General features: G+C 35.8%; 1 protein-coding gene across 4 annotated transcripts in view; it reads right to left on the bottom strand.

The window, feature by feature from the left end:
- The window catches only part of PHKB (phosphorylase kinase regulatory subunit beta), a 351,182-nt gene that overhangs the window by 229,013 nt on the left and 96,172 nt on the right, over window positions 1–25,997 (bottom strand). For all 4 annotated transcript variants that reach the window (XM_036927464.2, XM_036927463.2, XM_036927465.2 and 1 more), the window contains 2 exons: window positions 19,271–19,378; window positions 15,660–15,740 (listed from right to left, as the gene is read on the bottom strand). In XM_036927464.2, coding sequence (XP_036783359.2) covers window positions 15,660–15,740; window positions 19,271–19,378 — 189 coding nt within the window. The remainder of the gene's footprint in view (window positions 1–15,659; window positions 15,741–19,270; window positions 19,379–25,997) is intronic.

Here is a 25,997-nt window from a genome sequence, read left to right as displayed (position 1 = left end):
CCCCCATGCATGTTAACCTTAATACCCCCCTACTTCTCCCCCCTCCCTTATTCCTCCCTACCCACCCTTCCTCCCCAGTCCCTTTCCCTTTGGTACCTGTTAGTCCATTCTTGAGTACTGTGATTCTGGTGCTGTTTTGTTCCTTCAGTTTTTCCTTTGTTCTTATATTCCACAGATAAGTGAAATCATTTGGTATTTCTCTTTCTCCGCTTGGCTTGTTTCACTGAGCATAATACCCTCCAGCTCCATCCATGTTGCTGCAAATGGTTGGATTTGCCCTTTTCTTATGGCTGAGTAGTATTCCATTGTGTATATGTACCACATCTTCTTTATCCATTCATCTGTCGATGGACATTTAGGTTGCTTCCAATTCTTGGCTATTGTAAATAGTGCTGCGATAAACATAGGGGTACATTGGTCTTTCTCATACTTGATTGCTGCATTCTTAGGGTAAATTCCTAGGAGTGCAATTCCTGGGTCAAATGGTATGTCTGTTTTGAGCATTTTGATGTACCTCCATACTGCTTTCCACAATGGTTGAACAAGTTTACATTCCCACCAGCAGTGTAGGAGGGTTCCCCTTTCTCCACAGCATCGCCAACATTTGTTGCTGTTTGTCTTTTGGATGGCAGCCATCCTTACTGGTGTGAGGTGATACCTCATTGTAGTTTTAATTTGCATTTCTCTGATAATTAGCGATGTGGAGCATCTTTTCATGTGTCTGTTGGCCATCTGTATTTCTTTTTTGGAGAACCGTCTGTTCAGTTCCTTTGCCCATTTTTTAATTGGGTTATTTGTTTTTTGTTTGTTGAGGCGTGTGAGCTCTTTATATATTCTGGACGTCAAGCCTTTATCGGATGTGTCATTTTCAAAGATATTCTCCCATACTGTAGGGTTCCTTTTTGTTCTATTGATGGTGTCTTTTGCTGTACAGAAGCTTTTCAGCTTAATATAGTCCCACTTGTTCATTTTTGCTGTTGTTTTCCTTGCCCGGGGAGATATGTTCAAGAAGAGGTCACTCATGTTTATGTCTAAGAGGTTTGTGCCTATGTTTTCTTCCAAGAGTTTAATGGTTTCATGACTTACATTCAGGTCTTTGATCCATTTTGAGTTTACTTTTGTATATGGGGTTAGACGATGGTCCAGTTTCATTCTCCTACATGTAGCTGTCCAGTTTTGCCAGCACCATCTGTTGAAGAGACTGTCATTTCGACATTGTATGCCCATGGCTCCTTTATCAAATATTAATTGACCATATATGTCTGAGTTAATGTCTGGATTGTCTAGTCTGTTCCATTGGTCTGTGGCTCTGTTCTTGTGCCAGTACCAAATTGTCTTGATTACTATGGCTTTATAATAGAGCTTGAAGTTGGGGAGTGAGATCCCCCCTACTTTATTCTTCTTTCTCAGGATTGCTTTGGCTATTCGGGGTCTTTGGTGGTTCCATATGAATTTTTCAATTATTTGTTCCAGTTCATTGAAGAATGTTGCTGGTAGTTTCATAGGGATTGCATCAAATCTGTATATTGCTTTGGGCAGGATGGCCATTTTGACGATATTAATTCTTCCTAGCCATGAGCATGGGATGCGTTTCCATCTGTTAGTGTCCCCTTTAATTTCTTTAAAGAGTGACTTGTAGTTTTCAGAATATAAGTCTTTCACTTCTTTGGTTAGGTTTATTCCTAGGTATTTTATTTTTTTTGATGCAATTGTGAATGGAGTTGTTTTCCTGATTTCTCTTTCTGTTGGTTCATTGTTGGTATATAGGAAAGCCACAGATTTCTGTGTGTTGATTTTGTATCCTGCAACTTTGCTGTATTCCGATATCAGTTCTAGTAGTTCTGGGGTGGAGTCTTTAGGATTTTTTATGTACAGTATCATGTCATCTGCAAATAGTGACAGTTTGACTTCTTCTTTGCCAATCTGGATTCCTTGTATTTTTTTGTTTTGTCTGATTGCTGTGGCTAGGACCTCTAGTACAATGTTAAATAACAGTGGGGAGAGTGGGCATCCCTGTCTAGTTCCCGATCTCAGCGGAAATGCTATCAGCTTCTCGCTATTCAATATAATGTTGGCTGTGGGTTTTTCATAGATGGCCTTTATTATGTTGAGGTACTTGCCCTCTATTCCCATTTTGCTGAGAGTTTTTATCATGAATGGATGTTGAACTTTGTCAAATGCTTTTTCAGCATCTATGGAGATGATCATGTGGTTTTTGTCTTTCTTTTTGTTGATGTGGTGGATGATATTGATGGACTTTCGAATGTTGTGCCATCCTTGCATCCCTGGGATGAATCCCACTTGTTCATGGTGTACGATGGTTTTGATGTATTTTTGAATTCGGTTTGCTAAAATTTTGTTGAGTATTTTTGCGTCTACGTTCATCAGGGATATTGGTCTGTACTTTTCTTTTTTCGTGGTGTCTTTGCCTGGTTTTGGTATTAGGGTGATGTTAGCTTCATAGAATGAGTTTGGGAGTATCCCCTCCTCTTCTATTTCTTGGAAAACTTTAAGGAGAATGGGTATTATGTCTTCCCTGTATGTCTGATAAAATTCCGAGGTAAATCCATCTGGCCCGGGGGTTTTGTTCTTTGGTAGTTTTTTGATTACCGCTTCAATTTCGTTGCTGGTAATTGGTCTGTTTAGATTTTCTGTTTCTTTTTGGGTCAGTCTTGGAAGGTTGTATTTTTCTAGGAAGTTGTCCATTTCTCCTAGGTTTCCCAGCTTGTTAGCATATAGGTTTTCATAGTAGTCTCTAATAATTCTTTGTATTTCTGCAGGATCTGTTGTGATTTTTCCTTTCTCATTTCTGATACTGTTGATTTGTGTTGACTCTCTTTTTCTCTTAATAAGTCTGGCTAGAGGCTTATCTATTTTGTTTATTTTCTCAAAGAACCAGCTCTTGGTTTCATTGATTTTTGCTATTGTTTTATTCTTCTTAATTTTGTTTATTTCTTCTCTGATCTTTATTATGTCCCTCCTTCTGCTGACCTTAGGCCTCATTTGTTCTTCTTTTTCCAATTTTGATAGTTGTGACATTAGACCGTTCATTTGGGATTGCTCTTCCTTTTTTAAATATGCTTGGAGTGCTATATACTTTCCTCTTAAGACTGCTTTTGCTGTGTCCCACAGAAGTTGGGGCTTAGTGTTGTTGTTGTAATTTGTTTCCATATATTGCTGGATCTCCATTTTGATTTGGTCATTGATCCATTGATTATTTAGGAGCATGTTGTTTAGCCTCCATGTGTTTGTGAGCCTTTTTGCTTTCTTTGACCAGTTTATTTCTAGTTTAATGCCTTTGTGGTCTGAAAAGTTGGTTGGTAGGATTTCAATCTTTTGGAATTTACTGAGGCTCTTTTTGTGTCCTAGTATGTGGTCTATTCTGGAGAATGTTCCATGTGCACCTGAGAAGAACGTGTATCCTGTTGCTTTTGGATGTAGAGTTCTGTAGATGTCTATTAGGTCCATCTGTTCTAGTGTGTTGTTCAGTGCCTCTGTGTCCTTACTTATTTTCTGTCTGGTGGATCTGTCCTTTGGAGTGAGTGGTGTGTTGAAGTCTCCTAGAATGAATGCATTGCATTCTATTTCCTCCTTTAGTTCTGTTAATATTTGTTTCAGGTATGTTGGTGCTCCTGTATTGGGTGCATATATATTTGTAATGGTTATATGCTCTTGATGGACTGAGCCCTTTATCATTATGTAATGTCCTTCTTTGTCTTTTGTTACTTTATTTTGAAGTCTGTTTTGTCTGATACCAGAATTGCAACACCTGCTTTCTTCTCTCTGTTGTTTGCTTGAAATATCTTTTTCCATCCCTTGACTTTAAGTCTGTGCGTGTCTTTGGGTTTGAGGTGAGTCTCTTGTAAGCAGCATATGGATGGATCTTGCTTTTTTATCCATTCTATTACTCTGTGTCTTTTGATTGGTGCATTCAGTCCATTTACATTTAGGGTGATTATTGAAAGGTATAAATTTATTGCCATTGCAGGCTTTAAGTTTGTGGTTACCAAAGGTTTAGGGTTAGCTTCTTTACTGTCTTACTGTCTAACTTAACTCGCTTGTTGAGCTATTATAAACACAATCTGATGATTCTTTATTTCTCTCCCTTCTTATTCCTCCTCCTCCCTTCTTCATATGTTGGGTGTTTTGTTGTGTGCTCTTTTTAGGAGTGCTCCCATCTAGAGCAGTCCCTGTAGGATGCCCTGTAGAGGTGGTTTGTGGGAGGCAAATTCCCTCAACTTTTGCTTGTCTGGGAATTGTTTAATCCCTCCTTCATATTTAAATGATATTCGTGCTGGATACAGTAGTCTTGGTTCGAGGCCCTTCTGTTTCATTGCGTTAAGTATAACATGCCATTCTCTTCTGGCCTGTAGGGTTTCTGTTGAGAAGTCTGATGATAGCCTGATGGGTTTTCCTTTGTAGGTAACCTTTTTTTTCTCTCTGGCTGCTTGTAATACTTTGTCCTTGTCTTTGATCTTTGCAATTTTAATTATTATGTGTCTTGGTGTTGCCCTCCTTGGATCCCTTGTCATGGGAGTTCTGTGTACCTCTGTGGTCTGAGAGGCCATTTCTTCCCCTAGTTTGGGGAAATTTTCAGCAATTATTTCTTCAAAGACATTTTCTATCCCCCTTTCTCTCTCTACTTCTTCTGGAATACCTATGATTCTTATATTATTCCTTTTAGATTGATCACTCAGCTCTCTTAAAATTCTTTCATTCCTGGAGATCCTTTTATCTCTCTCTGCATCAGCTTCTCTGCGTTCCTGTTCTCTGTTTTCTAGTCCATTAATGGTCTCTTGCATCTCATCCATTCTGTTTTGAAGTCCTTCCAGAGCTTGTTTTATTTCTGAATTCTCCTTCCTTAATTCTTGCATATTTCTCTGCAAGTCCATCAGCATGGTTATGACTTTTGTTTTGAATTCTTTTTCAGGTAGACTGGCTAAATCTATCTCCCCAGATTCCTTCTCAGGGGAAGATGTAGCAGATGCTGAAGCTGTCTGGGTTAGTTTTTTGCCTTTTCATGTTGACAGGTGCTATTGACTGTCAGCTGGGAGGGCCAAAATTTTCACTTGCTACTTGCCTTTCTTTACTGGGACAACTGCGACCCCTAGTGGCTTGTGTTGGGTAATTGCGTGTAGAGTGGGTCTTTGTGTCTTGCCTGGCCGGAAGGGAGAAATTTCCCTTTCTGTGGGCGGAATTTGTCTCAGGCTGCTTCTCTGCTTTCGCAGCGCCCGGTGGGGTAATGGATGGGGGGGCTGCTTGACTCTTTGCCTCCGTGAGGGGTCTCAGAGCTGTTGCCCAGGGGGTTAGTGCACCCGGTTTTCCCTGTAATTTCCAGCTGCTGTACTGTGACCTGGGTTGTTTCCGTCAAGCTGTTAAGTCCCTGTCCCTTTAAGACTTTCAAAAAGCCCCTGCTTTTCTTTGTCACAGGGGCATCAGCTTCAGCACCCGCTCAGAGGTCTTACTCCCTGTTCCCCCAGTATCCAGGGCCCCCTGGGCTTGTACTGTGTCTGCGCTCTGGCCCGGATGGCTGGGGCTGGGTGTTCGGCAGTCCTGGGCTCCGTCTCCCTCCCGCTCTGCCTGCTCTTCTCCCGCCGGGAGCTGGGGGGAGGGGCGCTCGGGTCCCGCAGGGCCGGGGCTTGTATCTTACCCCTTTCACCAGTCGCTGGGTTCTCACTGGTGTAGCTGCAGTCTGGCCACTGTCCTGCGTCTTCTGGTCTCTCTTTTAGGGCTAGTTGTGTTTGTTGTATTTTCAAAAGTATATATGTTTTGGGGAGGAGATTCCCACTGTCCTACTCACGCCGCCATGTTGGCTCCGCCTCCTTCGTGTATTTTTATACATACATACACATATATGGAGAATGAACAGAGACATGTACAACATGTAAAAGATACAAATAGCCTAATAACACAGTTTACCTAATTAACAATTAAGACACTGAACTAAATAGCATTTTTGTTGTGATTCTATGAAACATTACCAATAATGACCATATGCTAGGTCATAAACAAATCTCAACACATTTTAAAGGACTGAAACCATATTAGAGTATGTTCTCTGACCACTGTAGTTTTATACTAGAAACCATATCAAAAAGAAAACTTCCAAATGTTTAAAATTAAGAAATACATTTTTAAATAACTCACTGGCAAAAGAAAAAATCATAATGGTATTTTGAAAATATTTTTAACTGAATGATAATAAAAGTATGATATAAATAAACTTTTAGGATGCAGTTAAGCAGGGAATATTTAAAGCCTTGAAAGTATACATTAGGGAAATAAACTAAAGACCAATGATCTAACCTTCTATATAAAGACAAATCTTGAAAGGGATAAATTAAACAAAGAAACTAGAAGGAAGGAAATAAAGATATGAGTAGAAATGAATGAAACAAAAAATCAACATACAGTAGAAAAACTGAAAACTCGTTCTTTAAAAAGTCTAATAAACTAAAAACCACAAGTTAAGATCAAGCACAAAAGAAAAGATGTCACAAATATCAAATTTGGGAACAAAAAGGAACATCATTACAGAACCAATATATGTTAAAATAATAAGAGGAAATTATGAAAGATTTTATGCCAAGATATTGAGGATTAAGATTGAAGGGAAACTTTTTCTTGCAAAATACAACTCATCAAAACTACTACTACTTCTACTATTACTACTACTAATAATAATAATAGTAATAATAGGTCAGTAATAAGTGGGAATTGAGATTAGTAAAATGAGCACTTACTTATACTTTAGACTTTGTATTTCTTTGAATCTCCCTATAACTTATGAACTGTGGCTTAGTACTTGAGTTTTCTTTAAGATATATGCTTAACAAAGGTCAAAGAAACAAAATAAGAAAAAGTTACACTTAGTGAATTTAATAGTATTCTAATTCTTTAACTTTGAAATGTTTGGTTAAATAAAATGGCATCACTGAAATTTGGTTAATGACACCAATGAAAATTCTAAGATGCCAGAACACTTCAGAAAAAGAGTGGGTACCTAAAATAAATAAAAGCATCAGGAAAACGAGGCTGCAGCACATATGAGACAGTTTTCTCATTTGGTGTTCCAACTAAAGAATATTGGCGTACTCACAAATCTCTTCACATTTTTCACATACAAGGGGCTACCAGGTTAATTTTCACATATGACTTTACCATTTGGGTTGGAATATGGCATTCCATATTCCAATATCCTGAAAAAATGATGATGTATATTCTGATTTGTGTTAGGAACTATTATGCTTGCTGATTAGTCTAATCAAAAAGCTCTAAAGATTATAACACCTAAAATAGCTTTTGTCATTTTTATATATAAGGTACAAATATTGCAGTTAAGATGAATGATACATGATGAAAGATTCTTTCATAGACAGGACCTAGGAATAATTTATTAAGCCACAGTTTTGGTTTATTGTTCCTAAACTGTTTATGAAAAAAAAATATTTGCATAAACAGGTGTGCTGAATGCCTGCTTTCCTTTTAAGAGTGAGAAATTTGGGACCTGCTAGGCAGAAGGTGTTTACATAATCAGCCCCCAAAAACACCTTGGACAGTAAGTCAAATGAACTTCCATCCATGGTAGACACACTTCATGTAACTATCACCAATTGATACTGGAGGGATATAGCATGTTTTGTACATGGAGGGAAGACTACTGTAAGCCTGCACTTGATTTCCTCTGGGCTTTATTCCATGTGCCTCTTCCCTTGGTTGAATTTACTTTGTATTTTTTCATGTAATGAATCTTATCCATAACTATGACTACATGCCAAGTACAGTGAATTCTCCTAAAAAATCACTAAACCTAGGGGTCGTCTTTGGGACCCCGACATTCATTTTTAAGTTACCCTGAAGTAAAATTCCAAAAGAGAGTTAAGAGTCTACAAGATTGTTAAAACTGATCTGGCTCAAAGAAGCCATGCATTGACTCCTTCTAAGCAACATTTCAGATGAATATAATCCTAAGAGTGTTTCTAGACACAAAAATATTTCCAAATCCTTAAAACTATAGGTTGTGTTAAATGTTTTGCCTCAAATTTCGAGAATTGGTAACACAAGTCCAACCTTCAATCATATGAAGTCAGAGGATGGAAATCAGTTATCAGAATGATCCTTGGAATTTTTTCTCATTTAAAGTCACAAGCCCATGTAACTATTTCATCTTCTCACCTCCTGAGCACTCCACCTCCTTGGCCACTTTTCAGTCAGCTTACATTCCTGCTTTCAGTTTTATCAAGACAATAGGAGCAATCAGAAGAGAACTTCTACATCTACCAACCTCAGTATTTATCATCATACCCCACATCTATCCATTATATTCACATTCCTTCCTGCTATATTACCTGAAATAGTGATCCTAGCTAAAAACAATGCCCCTTCCCCAACTTACATACTGTAGCTCATCCTACCTTGTCTCTTAAAGAACTTTGGTCTTATGCTTGTCTTGAACCACCAAGTTTCCAATTATACTGAATCTTTCCTAACAGCCTATCTCCCACTCTGAACAAAATTCTCCCCTGATTCTGCATCCTCCTCTAGCTACTATCCCATTTCTGTGATCATTTTTTAAGAAAACTCCTCAAAAGAGTTATTTCTGTATCTCTTCTTCTTTTCCTCCAATCAGAGTTTTGTTCCCACTGAAATTTTTCCCAGTAAGTTCACCAGTGACTTCAGTGACATTGTTTGCATAGTCCCTATTTAATATGCCCATTGTCCTGGAATAATGATTAATAGTACACCCCTCCCTTTCACTATCAAAAATCCCCAGGTTCAGAAATTAAGTTTTTGGTCACCCCATGAATGCCTACAGTGTTGAAAAAAGATGGTCATCTTATTTGACTTCTGAATATTAAGTTGATTATTCCCCACTTCTTGAAGCACTTTCTTCAGTTAGCTTTTAGGATACCCCATTATCCTGTTTCACTGACCTCTCTTTCTCAATGTACTTTGCTGGATTCTCATTATTTCTCAAATCTCGTGTATCCAGGATTTAATCCTTCCCTTCTCTAGCTATACTCCCACTCCAAATTGTCTCATCTAGTCTATGCTAATCACTCCCAAATTCATATTTCGAATCCAGCCCTCTATCTTAGACTTCTGACTAGGCTATCCAACCGCCAATGTGATAGTCTCATTCAATATGTAATAGGCATCTCCAATTTAATGTACCAATACCAAACTCCCAGTTCATACCTGTATCACCTCTACACAGCTAAATATCTTTACTACTTGAGTTAATAGTATCTTCCAGATAGTCAGGCTCACAAATGTGTGATCTTCAACTCTTTTTCTTCACACTACTTATCCAATCCATAAACTAGTTTTACTGAATCTACCTTTATATTGTATCCAAAATGAAATACCTTTGATGTCATCATGCTAGTCCAAGCTACAAACATTTTTACCCTTGGCTATTAAAATAACTGCTCTCCCTCACTCTAATCTTTCCCTTCTACAGTCTCTTTTCCACACAGCAACCAAAGTAATTCCTTTGAAACAACTCCAATTATATCATACCTGTGGCTTTGCTATCCTGTCATTCTTGGAGCAAAATCCCAGGGTCTCATCATAGCCTCTGACTACCCAGAAGTAATCTTTACACTCTCTCACCATCTACTCCACTCCAACTTTGAGTATCTTCTAGCTATTCCTCAATCACAGCAAGCACATTCAATCCCAAGGGCTTTACACTTTACATTTCCTCTGCCTCAAGTGTTCTTCCCTGACATTTGCATAACTTGTTTTCTTATTTCATTCAGGTATTTGCTCAAATGTTCTGTTTTGGAAAGGCCTATTCTGACAACTCTACTTAAAATGGTTCCATAGTTTTCTATTTTTCCTCTTATGCTGTTAAAAAAATTTATCACTATCAGACATTACACTGTATATTTAAATATTTATTTAATTCTGTTTTCCTCATTATAATTTGGACCTCATAACATTAAAGACTAATCTCTTTTTTCACTGATATGTTCTCACTGTTTAGATCCTTGTAGAAACTCAATAAATATTTATCAAATAATTGCATGGAATCTATATATAAATAAGTTTGTACCCCTGGATTTTCCTGGCTGCACTTGTAACTTGAACATGATGATGTCACATGACATGAGTCACTCTTAGCTGTAGAGGACAAAGATGTAATACCTACTGTCAGTTACAGAATACGTTCTGGTGCCTAACGGCAGTTTAAATCCCAGCCCTCCCACTGACTACATGTGCAGCCCTGGACAAGCCGCTAGCTGGCTCTCTGTATTACTTCTGTCATTTGTGAAATGAAGATAATAACTGTACTTATCGGTTAGTGATGCAGAGATTACGTAAATTTATATATATGGAAAGCACTTTGAATAGGGACAGCACATATAAATGCTATATAAATATTAGCTATTATAATTATGTTACATACAACTTTGGGAAACAAGGATGACAGTATCTTTACTTTTACAGAAAAATATCTTTAAATAGTTTTGAGTAACTTATTCATTTTTCTGTGCATACTACTGAAATACAGGAACTAGGAATACCGTGTAATCCTTTCATAGCACTCAGAGAAGATATTTATTCTAACTTTTAAAAGACAGAAACCCCTCAAGTGTAGCCTGAAAACCACCAAAAGATAGAATCTACCACACGGAAGTATACATACAGTAAAGAGAAGAAAAAAATTTGCTAATATTTTAAAGAGAAAACATATACACAAAGCAAAAGTAAAAATTCAGTTAATATTGAGAAACAGAATACATAAAATACCTATCTTTAAAATTAAAACTAAAAGTCTTAGTGTGTAAGAGAAAAAAATCATATCTTAAAGAAATATCTCTCTACGAATTTCAACGAAAAACTATTGTTTAGTAGGCTGGCTCCCAATCATACCCAACTGCTGCTTTTTATGTCCTGTGTGTTGCCCCATATTATAAAATGATGGAGAGTGACTTCTGAAGCTAGGTCATAAAAACAGTGTAGTTTCATCTTGCTCTCTCAGATCACCTGCTCTGGAGGAAGCCACCTGCACATTGTAGGAACACTCAAGCTGCTCCATGGAGACCCGTCTTACCAAAAGCCATGTGAGTGAGCCATTTTAGAAGTGGGTCTTCCCAGCTCAGGAAAGCTCAGTTGAATCTAGCCGACAGCTTGACAGCAACTTATGCGAGATCCCATGTCACACTACCCTGGTTAGCTGTTCCCAAATTTCTGACCCACAGAAATTTTGAGAATATAAATGTTTATTCTTTTAAGCAACTAAATTCTGAGGTAATTTGTTACAGAGCAATAGATAGCTAATACAATAAGAAAGAAATTCCAAATGTCATACAATGTGAAAAGAAGATATCTTCACGAAATAAAACATGGCACATGAGACAGTGAATAAAGCAGACTTTCCCAGGTTTCATGTTGAACAAGCACCTGCAGTTTTGTGCAGTGTTATTATAAGGCTTACAACCTATACTTCCTCTGAAGAACTTAAGAAGTAACTGGCCACTCCTGAATAAATAAACTTTCATTCATGGAAGTAACACTCAAGCATGTTTATCTAAAGGAACTGGAGCATGCAGGACCATCTGACAAACTTCTGTCATACAACTGCATCTACAGGCCATTCCAAGTATTAATGTTTATATCCACTTAAATTTTAAGTTTGTAAGGAGAATATTTGACATTAGATTTTTCTAAGATGACATGATACTTGTGGCCCATCATTAAAGAATGCCAAATCAGTCATGTAACAGCATGACACTGGAAAAGGCACATTGGAATCCATACAGGTAGTTTTTCCACTTCCATGTATAAAGATTTAGCTGATACAATTTAACACAGAGACACAATTAACAGGTTTTAACATATTAATTAAAAAATAAGAGCAAATTCAAAATGTAAGAAGGGAAGGCTGAATTCTGATTAAGTCTTCACTTTAAAAATTTTATTCAAAACTTATAGTTGTGGGGTCGTCAAACTCTAAACAATCCCTTCTTTATTATATGAGTCTTCTAATATGAATGAGGCTTTTCCACAAAAAGCAACAAAAATTTATCTTAAAACACAAAACAAAAACCTATTTATTACACACATTTATGGGGCATGGGATTGATTTTAAATAAAGTAAGTTTTTTTGGACCCATTTCTGAATTATTCCTTCCTTGTCTCTTTAAATCTACTTTTAGATCTACTTTTAAAATTTCTTTACGGAGGATGTCACAGAATGTGACATAGAATGCCACGTGGTAGTTCATTACTTTGTCCCTCCCCAGAAGATGTAAATGAGTCGCAATCTTCATAAACAAAGGACTGACTTAATGAACTTTATATTTGGGATATACGTGTGTATGTGTGTGTGTATATATATATATATATATATATATATATACAAACTTAAATAAAAATATGTAAGTTGAATGTATATTATGGGTTTCTCTTCAGATTAAGAGAAAGAAAATAACAGTGCCAGGGCAGAACTACAGAAGTTTGCCTCATACACAGTTTTTATTTTTAATAAAAATCCATTACCTGCAAATGTGTGCAACATTACTTGTATGGACACCAATGCAGCCTGGGTACTCACAAAACACGATACATGTGTGCAAGCAAAGAAAGACATTAGAAAATGAGTATACATTACTGTTCCTGTCCTTAGGAAGCATGTTCCCTAGCAAGGCTCATCAGCAAAAACGTTGGCACTCAGTATACCTTAGGAAGGAAACACATAAACCTTAAAACAGCTTTGTTTTTTTTTCTTAAGGAACTATAATGCGGATACAGAGTTTATGTAAATGAGAGAATCAGTAAAGATATGATGAGCTATCAAAAGAAGGAAAATGGCTTATTAAAAACCCAAAGTGCTGACAACATACTACATATATGTGGGCTGTATGTGTATGTGTGTGTGTGTATAGCCCCAAACTCTATATTCTTCAATCCTAAGAAAAATAAGGACTTGGGAAAATTAAAAATTTGATAGTAAATAGAGAAAGAAGTGAGTGGTAGTTCCACTTCCCTCCCAGGTCCTTGGATTGCCCTGAGACTTACATGTGGCTGAGAACTGAAGAGAAGAGATGGGATTAAGAACTTGCCATTCAGGGCATAAGGGACTATTAGAAAAGAAAATAGCCCCAAGTCACACCACCTTTCAAAGGATTAATTTCTCTGAAATACCTGGACAAAATGAACTTCATTCATTGAAATATTCTGTGCAGGCCCATTTACTGCCTCCCCATATGAACCTGACACAGTATATAAAATCTAAAGTAAAATGACAGAGAGCAGAGACAACACATTTTATTATTCTAGGATTTTAAGTGTACATGTTGAAGGCCTATTAATATTGGCTACATAAAAATTTTATATGTCAAATAAAAACTATAAAGCTAAGACAAAACATAAATAGGAAGCAAAATAGAAAATAAACCTTAAGAGAAAATACCAAAATTGTTTAAATACAGATAAGTCCTATAAAACAGAATGGGAAAGTTAAAACAGTACCATATTTTTTTGAATACTGTCAGCTGACAACTGAAGTTTTAATATGAACTATGGTAGATAATGAGAAAGCAAAAAACAAATAAATGTTAAAAATAAAAATAAAAAAAGAACAAAGCTACCACTAATGAAGGAAATTTTACCCCAATACCATCAATAGCATTAGTGGGAAATCACTTGCAGCTATCAATGTCAGTTACTACTTATTGTAAATGACTATCACATTGTGTTCTCCTGGGACATGGGACACTTCTCCTAGTGCTTGAGAGTTTCTATGAGAAGCTAAACTAGTTGGTTCTCAGAGCCCTCCTCTCCTTAAGGTCAAGTTTATTATTTGTTTTTTATTTTAGAATGCTGCTTAAATTGGTCTGAAATAGCAGTCTCCCAACTTCTCCCCTACCCAAAATGTGTGAACGCCACTATTTCACAATATTATAAAAACACAACTATTTGGATGAAATGAAACATGTAATTCTTTGATGAATCAAACAGAATAACTAGTGGGTATTCTTTTTTTTTTTTGTGTGTGTGTGTGTGTGTGTGTGTGTTTTGTAGATAATTATTTTTTATTGAAGGGTAGTTGACACACAGTATTATATTAGTTTCAGGTGTACAACACAGTGATTCAACATTTATATACATGATAATTCTAGGTTCCATCTATCACCATACCAAGTTGTTACAATATTTTGACTATATTCCTTATGCTATACATTACATCCCAGTTACTTATTTATTTTACAATTGGAAGTGTGTACTTTTTTTTTGTTTGTTTGTGAGGGCATCTCTCATATTTATTGATCAAATGGTTGTTAACAACAATAAAATTCTGTATAGGGGGGTCAATGCTCAATGCACAATCATCAATCCACCCCAAGCCTAATTTTCGTCAGTCTCCAATCTTCTGAGGCATAACAAACAAGTTCTTACATGGAGAACAAATTCTTACATAGTGAATAAGTTACATGGTGAACAGTACAAGGGCAGTCATCACAGAAACTTTCGGTTTTGCTCATGCATTATGAACTATAAACAGTCAGTTCAAATATGAATACTCATTTGATTTTTATCCTTGATTTATATGTGAATACCACATTTCTCTCTTTATTATTATTATTTTTAATAAAATGCTGAAGTGGTAGGTAGATACAAGATAAAGGTAGAAAACATAGTTTAGTGTTGTAAAAGAGCAAATGTAGATGATCAGGTGTGTGCCTGTAGACTATGTGTTAATCCAAGCTAGACAAGGGCAATAAAACATACTAGTGGGTATTCTTAATTTTTTACCATTACCTTTTCTTTATTATTCATCCACAAGTATACTGTAAATAGATTTTATGTTATAAAAAAAGCACAAGTGGAAGAATGTACTAGACACAAACTACTAGAGGGCAGGACTATGTGTACCAATTTCATAGCACTCTCAAGTGCAGATCAATGATGATTTTGATGTTTAGTGTACAGGACAGTTACTCTTCCTGCATGGATCACAGGAGAGGAACAACAGCAAGTAAGTAGAGCATGCTTAATCTTTGATGGGATTCTTATTATATGTACCATCTCAATAATAAAAGCTTTTGCTCCCACTGTGGCACATGTGTCAGCATGTGTGCCTGTGTGTTGGTTCAAGCATTAGTGCCTATGAAAGAAATGCTTCTCAACTTTGTGATATAAATTCCTTTCAAATTTCCTAATAAGAATAGGAACATGGCATTATTTATCTTTTGAAAAACATCAGGAACCCTACTGAGGTCCCACAAATAAAAATAATACAATATGATAAAAGAATCTTTTAAAAGGATAGGTTACAAAAAGCAATGATGTGACAAAAAGACATAACTCTGAGAAACCTGCAAATGCTATTTTACTTTCATTGTTACTAAAATTTCCTGAAAGTGATGTGTTTTTTTTTTGAAAGTTATGTTTTTACTTCAATACAGCCTTCACAGGAATGAAATTTTACAACCAATCATATATATTGTTCTTTAAAGTGCTTTGCATTGAAAATATAAAGACTTTTTGATGCAACATTTAAAATCCATATCTGATTCTATGATTTTAATAATAACCCATTTTTATGAGACTAAAAATAAGTTTTAAAAAGTAAAAGAAAAAAATATATTTAAAGATATTTCCAGAGATGAAATTTATTACGAGAGAATTTGAGCAAATCATCATACCTCATCAGTGTTATAGATGATCTGAAGTCCTGAGGAAATCATTTCCACAAGGTAAAGGAGATACAGTGACACTGTATTTATCTGATAACAAATAACATTAAAAGGTTAAAGAAAACAACAAATATATTATGTCACGACATTAAATGTAAAAGCTAAAATTACAAGTCATTTGTTCTAATAGTGGCATAGGAACTTTCCTTCCCTATTGTGAAATAAAGAATCTATGGATTTACTTCACAGTAAAATCCCAGCTTTATATATACAACTCTAAATATTCAAATTCCTTGTGATGGTTAATATCTAATTAGGAAAATGGATGCAAATGGAACTGTTATTGTTTTTATAACATTTGTGTTCTAAGACTTATTTTCGAACTCTGGGTGTAAAGCATTTCTACTTTGAAATAGTTTTGTCCCACCGGCACCTATATAATGTCAAACCAACTCAAATCTATGTCAATGAAAAAGTTACTTAGCAAAAAAAAGCATTAGCACTATGCTGGTACACCATAAATAATAGGCAGTGCATCTTGAAAACAGTTTTATTTTCAGAGAATACAGAATTTAGTAATCAACTGCAATGACAAATAATTTTAATCAATGGTATAGAATATAATTTAAAATATATTTATGAACAAAAGAGTTTTATATACAAATGAGTTATTTTCTTCTTTTAGGAATTATTAGTCTATTAAAGATAGACATTATATGGTCTAAACAAAGAAAGAAATGAAGACAATAATGTCCACTTAAAAAAAAAAAAAGATCCTCCTAGAATCCTAAATGGGATTGTAAATTGTCTCAAGTAAACAAGCAATGAAAGACTACAACATGGACTAACCTTGAAAATATGTCAAATGAAAGACGCCAGTCAAAATAGTCCATATATTTTATGATTCCACTTACATGAAATGTATACAATAGGAATATTCACAGATAGAGACTGTGATTGACTAGGGCTAGGGGCTTTGGGAGAGATGGGAAGTGCCTGAAAATGAGTACACATTTCTTTATGGGGTGATGAAAATGTTCTGAAACTGATTGTGATAGTGGTTGCACAACTCTGTGAATATATTAAAATCTATTAAATTGTACACTTTAAGTATGTGAATTTTGTGTTACATAAATTTTATCTCAAGAGCACTGTTATACAATAAATAAATAAGTAAATAAATGGGAAGCAGTGAAAAATTTTCATTTAGCTAAGAAAACTGCTAACCCAAGTTAAAAACAAAGAATAAGCAAGATGCAATTTTGTCCCTATGTAATTCTAACCCAGAAGATTACTACCTTCTGCCAGACTAGGTGGCTTGTGTCTTCCTTAACTCTCCTTCTACCCAGTATTACTGAGTAACTGCACAATGTTGGGGCAGAAAATTATTTGTGCTCTACAGGCCTTGTATAATGCTGCCTTGTGTCTCCATGCCCAGGATTTTCACCTAAGCATCTTTGCCATAGATATCTTTGCTGCAGTCATTTTCATCACATAACTAATTGGCCATAAGGCAATTTTGTTGCAAAAGATTAAAAAACAATATGACAATTTGGTTTCATTTCTCCATTGCCTCAGTATTCTCATTTTTATTTTATATAAATCTTAGTCATCATAATGGTCTATATAGTGGCACAGAGATTTGAACCCACATTCCCCACAGAATTTTGGAACATCTATCAACAGATAAGTGATGATATGCCAAAACAAACAACAGTGAAGTAACCTTTCACAACATAATACAAAGCTCAGTTACAAATATACATCCTAGTATTTGGAAACTGATACCTCTCTTAAGGCAGGAAGAAATTTTAGTTAAAAAAAAAAATGCAATGCCAAAAGAGAAGACACAAAAACAAGCAAAGAAAATAAAAACATATGAAACTATGAATGAAAAATTTTTAAGTGCTTAGAAAAAATTCAAAAATAAAATCAGTTATTTGTGCAGTCTACTCACATTTTAAATGTACTCAAATATTTTATATTTTGCAATATAGTTTTTATTTTGTCATTCACTTTTGATGCTCCATTATATGTCCTTTTTAATGAAAGTCCCTCTCTTATTTTTCATATTTCTCTTTTACAGCAAAATTGACTTACAGCCAATTAGTTATACAGTGAAGACGTTTGAGGAGAAAATGCTTGTAGCAAGATGCTTATAGCAAAACTACCTAGAACTGCCCCCAGAGTCTGGTAGTGCTGGTGACTCTCTCAGGAACAAGGAATATCCAGACATCTCCTGACTTCCTAGCATCCAACGTCCAGTGGGTATCAGAATCTTGTCAAAGTCCAAGTGGGACACAAAGAAATATATAGGATTCTGGTTTCAGGGATTTTAGACTGACAAACTTTTGGTGGAGAAGAGCTTGACCCCATTGCCAGACTCACATTTTCTTTCAGCAATAACACTGATCTTCCAAGAAATGACTTACAAGAAACTTCATTTCTATGGACAACCATTTACAGCCACACCTTCAAGATCTCTCTGCTCTGACTTCTGGGAGAAAATATCAGTAAGTGGCAAACTGTATCTTTAGAGACTACCAAACATTAGGTTGACTGGCATTTATTTAAAACCTGCTATGTACCAGACACTGGGCTTGAATTCTGGGATACAAAAATAAATGAGCCATTATCTTCTGGAAACCCTATTTCAGACAGTGAACATATTTGTCAAAGAAAAGGTACATAAAATCTAATTACATGATAATTATAGGGAGAAGGAGAAGTGCTATATTCACATAACACTGATTTTCCAAGGAACTAATTACAAACAGGTGTAAGAGTTTCTTCTGCATAGAAAAGGGGACAACGCACTTTCTGTGTTTGGAGGAGTCATACTAAAGTAAGAAATTTCAGATTTCCAAACAGAGAGACACTATAAAAAGGAGATACTCTTATTTTAATAAGGAATACATAAATAATAAGTATTCTGTCCTAAAGATAGCAGAACCAAATGATGAGCTGGAAGAAAATCCATTAAAAAAATAGCATATATAATTCTGCATACTAGAAAGAAGGCAACAAGATGTCCAGTGAAAGACAATAAAGGTAAGAGAAAAAAGTGAAAACAAAACATAAAATCCTAGTGTATTCTTAGTCTAGGTATAAAATTTAATAGATTAGACAAAATTTATAGACTCCAGAAATGCCTTTTGGAATTATATTTTAGTGGTATGTTTTCACTTTATTGAAGATTGATGTATTAAAAATGAACTGCCATGTAACAAAAATTTCTCAATGCTATTATATCACTGTCAATTGTCCTTTATTCCCTAGTTCCTAAGTGTTGAAATTCTACTAAATTTGATAATAAGCACAAGCTTTTGACACTGAAAGAATTATAGGATTCCTTCTTCTAGGTAGTAATAACCCATCCAGGAGCCCTTTTTGCATGTGGACCAAGAACTCAAGTCAGATTTTATGTTGCATCACAATAACTAATTCAGCCCTGGTGGTTAGCATTTCACTTCTTCATTTCTTAGTTGTTTATTACTTCATTTTTTAACAATTTATGAAATCTACTTTTCAAAAATTTTTTAAATTATAAATGGACTCAAATCTTCTATGATGAAGAATATAAATAGAGAAGATAAAGACCTGTAATAATCTCTTTTTACCTGAAGATGACCATATTGGTCATAGGAGAGGATCTCATCACCTGTATGCACATTGAAAACAGAGTGAAGACATGTGGTTGTACGTGGATCCTGCTTAAACTGCTGGACCTAGAACCAAATATAAAATCGAAGTAATGCTAGTAATTCACATTCTCATACAAGATAGAGGTTTTAAGTTATTTTTCATGAAATTTTTAATGTGGAAAGCTATAGCTTATAGGCAGAGGACAGAACAAAGCAGAAATCTAAAGAAGCAAAACACAAAATTCATAACTACTATCTTAATAGAATTAACATGATTGTTGAATACTTAATTGGTATTCATAGCAACTCAAGTGTAATACTAAGCTTTTTAATGTAGTGCAATGGCTTTTGCATCTTATTTTAGAGTCATATAATGGTTTCTGGGAGACAGGATTCCAGGGGTCGTATCCCACTACTATTTGGAAATGCTTCCATGACACCCAGTGAAAAAGTGCTGCAAGCATTCTAATTCAGTAAGTGTTCAAAACTTCAAATGCTATTTCTTTCTCTGAGGATCATAAATTGTGACCTATGCTCCTGTTAGTATGTTCTTATTTCCTTTTCCACATATGTTCTCCTTACTAAGGTATCAATTCCAATAGAACATAGGTCATAATTTTACTTATTAATTGAACATAAAGTTTAATAAGTAAATACTAAGTGATCTAACACACAAATTCCAAGGACAAAAAAAAAATTCAGCTACTTTTCTAGGGCCTGTTCAATTCAACCTGGCAAACATTAACTGATACCAATAATATGTCAAACACCATTCCAGTCCCTGGAAGGACAAGATGAATAGAAATAGAGAATGAATAGAATGACAGTTCTATGTAAAGGCAATGACTTTTTTCTCTCTGAAAAGATATATGATGATAATATCTGTGTAGTTATGAATTTGCTTTGTCTCACTTGGATAAGGAACCACAGATAACTATACTCTCTTCTCCACCTTCAAAATTATTCTCACCCTTAAAATCTTATCTCAGAAAATACCTTTCACAAAGTCTCTTCTGAACCCCAATTAAAATTCTTCCCTCTGGACTCCCACATTAGTGCTTAACCCTCAGTTATTTCTCCTTCCTGTTATTTTTATTAGTTGTATATATCTCCTATTATCTTATAAGCTTCTAGCAGTTTTATCCAATATGGTAGCCACTAGCTACATGTAACTAATTCAATTAAACTGCAATTATAAAATTTGGAAATTCATTTATTTAGTCCTACTGACCACATATCAGGTACTCAATAACCATATATGACTAGTGGCTTCTGTACTGTTCAACATAGGAATATACAACATTTTCATTAACACCGAAAGTTTATTGGACAGTACTATGCTAGACAGCTAATGCACCTTTGCACCCACCAAGAGCCTTGCACAAACACAGTACTCCCTATAATTGAAGTCAACAAAATGAAAGTCAGGACCTATCAGTAGGTAACCAGGAATGAGAGAATAAGGGTAAAGGTGTTAGAGTAGGTAGAGAGCTAGTCATAAGCAAGGAGAAGGAGGGGGAATTCAGACAGATGCTTGCTACATTCTACACATTCTGTAAAAGCTGTTCCTGTGGCATGGGAGTAAGGGTACAGATTATAGGCCAGCCAAAACTGGCTACTTCCAATGTGGAGGAGCAGTTGACCCTGACTTCACTTCCAAATACATTATAGACTCACTAACACAGTGAAAATAATGCCTTCCCATGCCATGACAGTTCTGAAGAGAACAAACTATAGCCAAAAAAATATAGTGCACAAAGTGAGGGTGGAGCACACCCGAACTCCACATGGACTCCCTGTGTTTCCTTTAAAATCTAACCCCACTTTATGAATATTCATTTCCTTTCGTATAAAAAAGGCTGCTTATTGCCTCCTCAGTGACATCCCCTCTGGGTCTGCCTTTATCCCGACTTTCCCATTGCATACTCTCTCCTTTCTTTAAACTGTAAATCTCCAAACAAACTCTTAATGCACATAAGCATTTCTGTGTCCATTCTTGAAATGTTTTTCACATGGAGACCAAGGGCCAGTCTCCAGTAACAAAGGTATCAATGTAGTACATCTTCTAGCTATAAAGTGATCAAGCCATCTAGTGTTAACTCAGCGAAGGTGAGAAGGCCATCTGTTCCCCATACCTGAAATTACTGGCAACAGTCCTAGACTATACAAATAGAATTCAATGTGGTCACTCCTTTCATATGACCATGATTATTATCTCAGGTATTGAACATTATTCTGGGCTCTTAGACAAAAATGTGGTTAAATTAAAACAATATAAATATGCCCACTGATTAAGGATCTAAAAAAGGATATGGTTTTATCAGCTTAATAAAGTTATTGCTGCAGTTCACAAGGTACTATTTGTTATTTGTCTTCAAGACACATAAATACTCAGCATGGGAATGTATATTCAATCACTGTGTCAGGGGAAAACAAGCTCTAAATGATTAAAGGCACTCAAATGGGGAATTACATAAACTATGCTTTGAGTCTTAAAAGTGGTTAAAACACAAATAATTTAAAATTTCAGAAAATAAAGTAAGACCCAAACTCTATAAACTCTGAAAATTAATGCGACCTAATGTATGTGAATTACAGACAAAAAGAACTCTTGGAAGCAGTAAAAAAACAGGGGATATTAGTATTTTATTTGATGTCTGGCATGTAAAAACAGAGAGTAATTGATGGAAAATCTTCTAAATTAAAGAAAATCTAATGTTTTCTCTGCTTGTTCTTAGATTTTCCCTGAAAACTTTAATCACTGATTGAACAGCTTATCACTCAGGAAAAGTATTCTGCCACCCATTCATGATTTATAACCTTAAAATATGTACTTAAGTGTGAAAACTAATCTCATAATGAAAATGTGGAAAAATTTTATAAAATTGACATGATTGACCATGAAATAGGAAGTACTTAGTAGCATTTAAACAAATCTTCTAGGTAGATAACTAGGAACAGCAACATTCATAACCTATTGTAAAGCAAATTTTTGCTCTCTAAACTACTAACTGCAGATTGAATTAATTCTAAAAAATTTTGAGTGCTCTACTACAAAGCTACAGTAATCAAAACAATTTGGTACTGGCACAAGAACAGACCCACAGACCAGTGGAACAGAATAGAGACTCCAAACATTAACCCTAACATATATGGTCAATTAATATATGATAAAGGAGCCATGGACATACAATGGGGAAAAGACAGCCTCTTCAACAGTTGGTGCTGGCAAAACTGGACAGCTACATGTAAGAAAATGAAACTGGATCACTATCTAATCCCAGACACAAAAGTAAATTTGAAATGGATCAAAGGCCTGAATGTAAGTCACGAAACCATAAAACTCAGGAAAAACCATAGGCAAAAATCTCTTGGACATAAACATGAGCGACTTCTTCATGAACATATCTCCCTGGGCAAGGGAAACAAAAGCAAAAATGAACAAGTGGGACTATATCAAGCTGAAAAGCTTCAGTACAGCAAAGGACACCATAAATAGAACAAAAAGGTAACCTACAGTATGGGAGAATATATTCATAAATGACAGATTCGATAAAGGGTTCACTTCCAAAATATATAAAGAGCTCACACACCTCAACAAACAAAAAGGAAATAATACAATTAAAAAATGGGCAGAGGGGCTGAACAGACACTTCTCCAAAGAAGAAATTCAGATGGCCAACAAACACATGAAAAGATGCTCCACAATGCTTGTCATCAGAGAAATGTAAATTAAAACCACAGTGAGATATCACCTCACACCAGTAAGGATCACCACCATCCAAAAAACAAACAACAACAAATGTTGGCAAGGTTGTGGAGAAAGGGGAACCCTCCTACACTGCTGGTGGGAATGTAAATTAGTTCAACCATTGTGGAAAGCAATATGGAGGTCCCTCAAAAAGCTCAAAATAGAAATACCATTTGACCCAGGAATTCCACTTCTAGGAATATACCCTAAGAATACAGGACCCCAGTTTCAAAAAGACAGAAGCACCCCTATGTTTATCACAGCACTATTTACAACAGCTAAGAAATGGAAGCAACCTAAGTGTCCATCAGTAGATGAATGGATAAAGAAGATGTGGTACGTATACGCAATGGAATATTATTCAGCCATAATAAGAAAACAAATCCTACCATTTGCAACAACATGGATGGAGCTAGAGGGTATTATTCTCAGTGAAATAAGCCAGGCAGAGAAAGACAAGTACCAAATGATTTCACTCATATGTGGAGTATAAGAACAAAGAAAAAACTGAAGGAACAAAACAGCAGCAGAATCACAGAACCCAAGAATGGACTAACAGTTACCAAAGGGAAAGAGACTGGGGAGGATGGGTGGGAAGAGAGGGATAAGGACATGGGGGAAGAAAGGGTGCTCTATGATTCGCATGTATAATGTTGGGGGAGGCATGGGAAGGGCTGTGCAACACAGAGAAGACAAGTAGTAACTCTATAGCATCTCACTATGCTGATGGACAGTGACTGTAATGGGGTTTGTGGGGGGGACTTGGTGAAGGGGGGAGCCTAGTAAACATAATGTTCTTCATGTAATTGTACATTAATGATATAAAAAAAATTGTTTTGATAGAAAAAAATAAAATAAGATAAAAATCTTTATCAGAGCTTCCCAGCTAGTGTGCTCTGCTCTTGTGTTGGCTGGGAAAGTCCTGGGATGGCTGGAGTCTGTGTGCTGGTCAAGTCTGGCCACAGAAGCCTCATACAGGATTCTACATCCCCTCCAGATTACCCTAGTGTGCTATGCAAAGATGATTTCCTTCCGTATGTACCATGATGTGAACATGTTTGGGTTCTCACATCTGGTGAGATAATACAAATTTTATTGTTTTGCTGATGTCAAAGAAGTGTTATTTAAAAAAAAGAACTTTACAGGTGCTAGAATTTAAATATTTAAATATACTTTGGTTTATATATACAGAAAAGAAAAAAATTTTTTGAATGCTTCTCCTCAGGGAGTATTAGAAAAGAGAATAGCAATATGAACTTCCAGGGATAAAAAATATGTACATTAGTACACAGACATTAAGAAAAGTGGCAAGACAGTAATAGAAATCAGATTGCTCTACATTCTGCAAATCAAGGATGACTATATTCACTCAAATTGATAATAAACTAAAAAATATCTCCAGTAGGTAGTATTTTTAGAAAATATGTGAGGAAGCATATTTTATGATGAGAAATCAATAAAAGTAGAGAGCCTTAGACTTTCTAAGACATGATTTTACTTCAGAAGACAAAAAGATAAGCCTTAAGGTCAAAGAACAAATGAACATTACAAATATGCTTCATTTTAGTTTTACCGAAAAACTAAAAGATACATATTTCACATATTAAGATACAGTAAATGATTCCTACTGCTATGGAAAAATGAAGGAAATGGCAAGCACCAATAGTAGGAGAAGGTATGGTAGAAGGCAGTGCACTGGGCACACGGTTCAGTCTCCTTGAGGCAGTCCCTTACACTTATGTGGAATATAGTGATATCCTCCATTCCTACTCTAAAAGGCTATGGGGATCAAGAAGGACAACAACAATAAAAATGCTTTAATATTTGTAAAATCCTACATTTTGTGGTATGCATAAATGTCTAATCCCAAAGTGACCCACACCTTTTTAGAACTCACACTTACTCTGATGATGTACTATTGTATCTACATAAGGAAAGAATTGCTAATCCTATAATGTAAGGAATTCAAGACAGCTTAATTCACATTTAAGCTGAATTCAAAAGAAAACAAAATTGTGAAGACTGGTTAGTAAGACTAAATAATAGAAAGAAACATTAACAACTGACTAAACAAGGAACAAGGTAAATCTCGGTATTACATCATTTCCTACCTTTAGATAAGCAATTTTAATTTAAGTATGTCAGTTTGTTTAGCAAATACATTAAATTAATGGCACTCACAATGTTTCCTTGAAAAAAAAGTTGATTTCACAGACATTAGACATTCATGAAGTAAGAAATGTGAAAAAAACAGTAAACTCCTCACACTGAAAAAAGACATTAAAAGCAATTACTTGAATATATATAACATACTAGTTCTATTCAAGTATGCCAATAACATACTCTTCCTTCCAAGCATTACAAAAACTTTATAGTAATGATATGCAAAATCAAATTTTAGGAGACAAATTAGAGGTTCATTAAATGTCTCTATTGGGGGGGAGCCAAGATGGCAGCATGAGTAGGACAGTGGGAATTTCCTCCCAAAAACATATATATTTTTGAAAATAAAACAAATACAACTATCCCTAAAAGAGAGACCAGAAGATACAGGACAACAGCCAGACTACATCCACACATGTGAGAACCCAGCGCCTGGCGAAGGGGGTAAGATACAAGCCCCAGCAGGCGGGAACCAAGCGCCCCTCATCCCAGCTCCCGGCGGGAGGAGAGGAGTTGGAGCGGGGAGGGAGAGGGAGAGGGAGCCCAGGACTGCTAATCACCCAGTCCTAGTCATCCACACCCAGAGTGCAGACACACAGTGCGAGGAGTGTGGGAAACTAGCGAAATGGGACAGTAAAAACCTGTGAGCAGGACACTGCAGCTGGCGCCCCTGGGACAAAGAAAAGAGTGCTTTTTGAAAGTCTTAAAGGGACAGAGCCCACACAGCTGGACAGAAGTGTCCGAGGACACTTAGCTCAGCAGCTGGGAATCCCGGGGAACTTCGGGCAC

The sequence above is a fragment of the Manis pentadactyla genome, chromosome 15 (assembly GCF_030020395.1).
Source record: "Manis pentadactyla isolate mManPen7 chromosome 15, mManPen7.hap1, whole genome shotgun sequence".
Classification (NCBI taxonomy): Eukaryota; Metazoa; Chordata; class Mammalia; order Pholidota; family Manidae; genus Manis; species Manis pentadactyla.
Note: the sequence above shows the minus strand (reverse complement) of the source record. Positions and strands in the feature narration are given on the sequence as shown.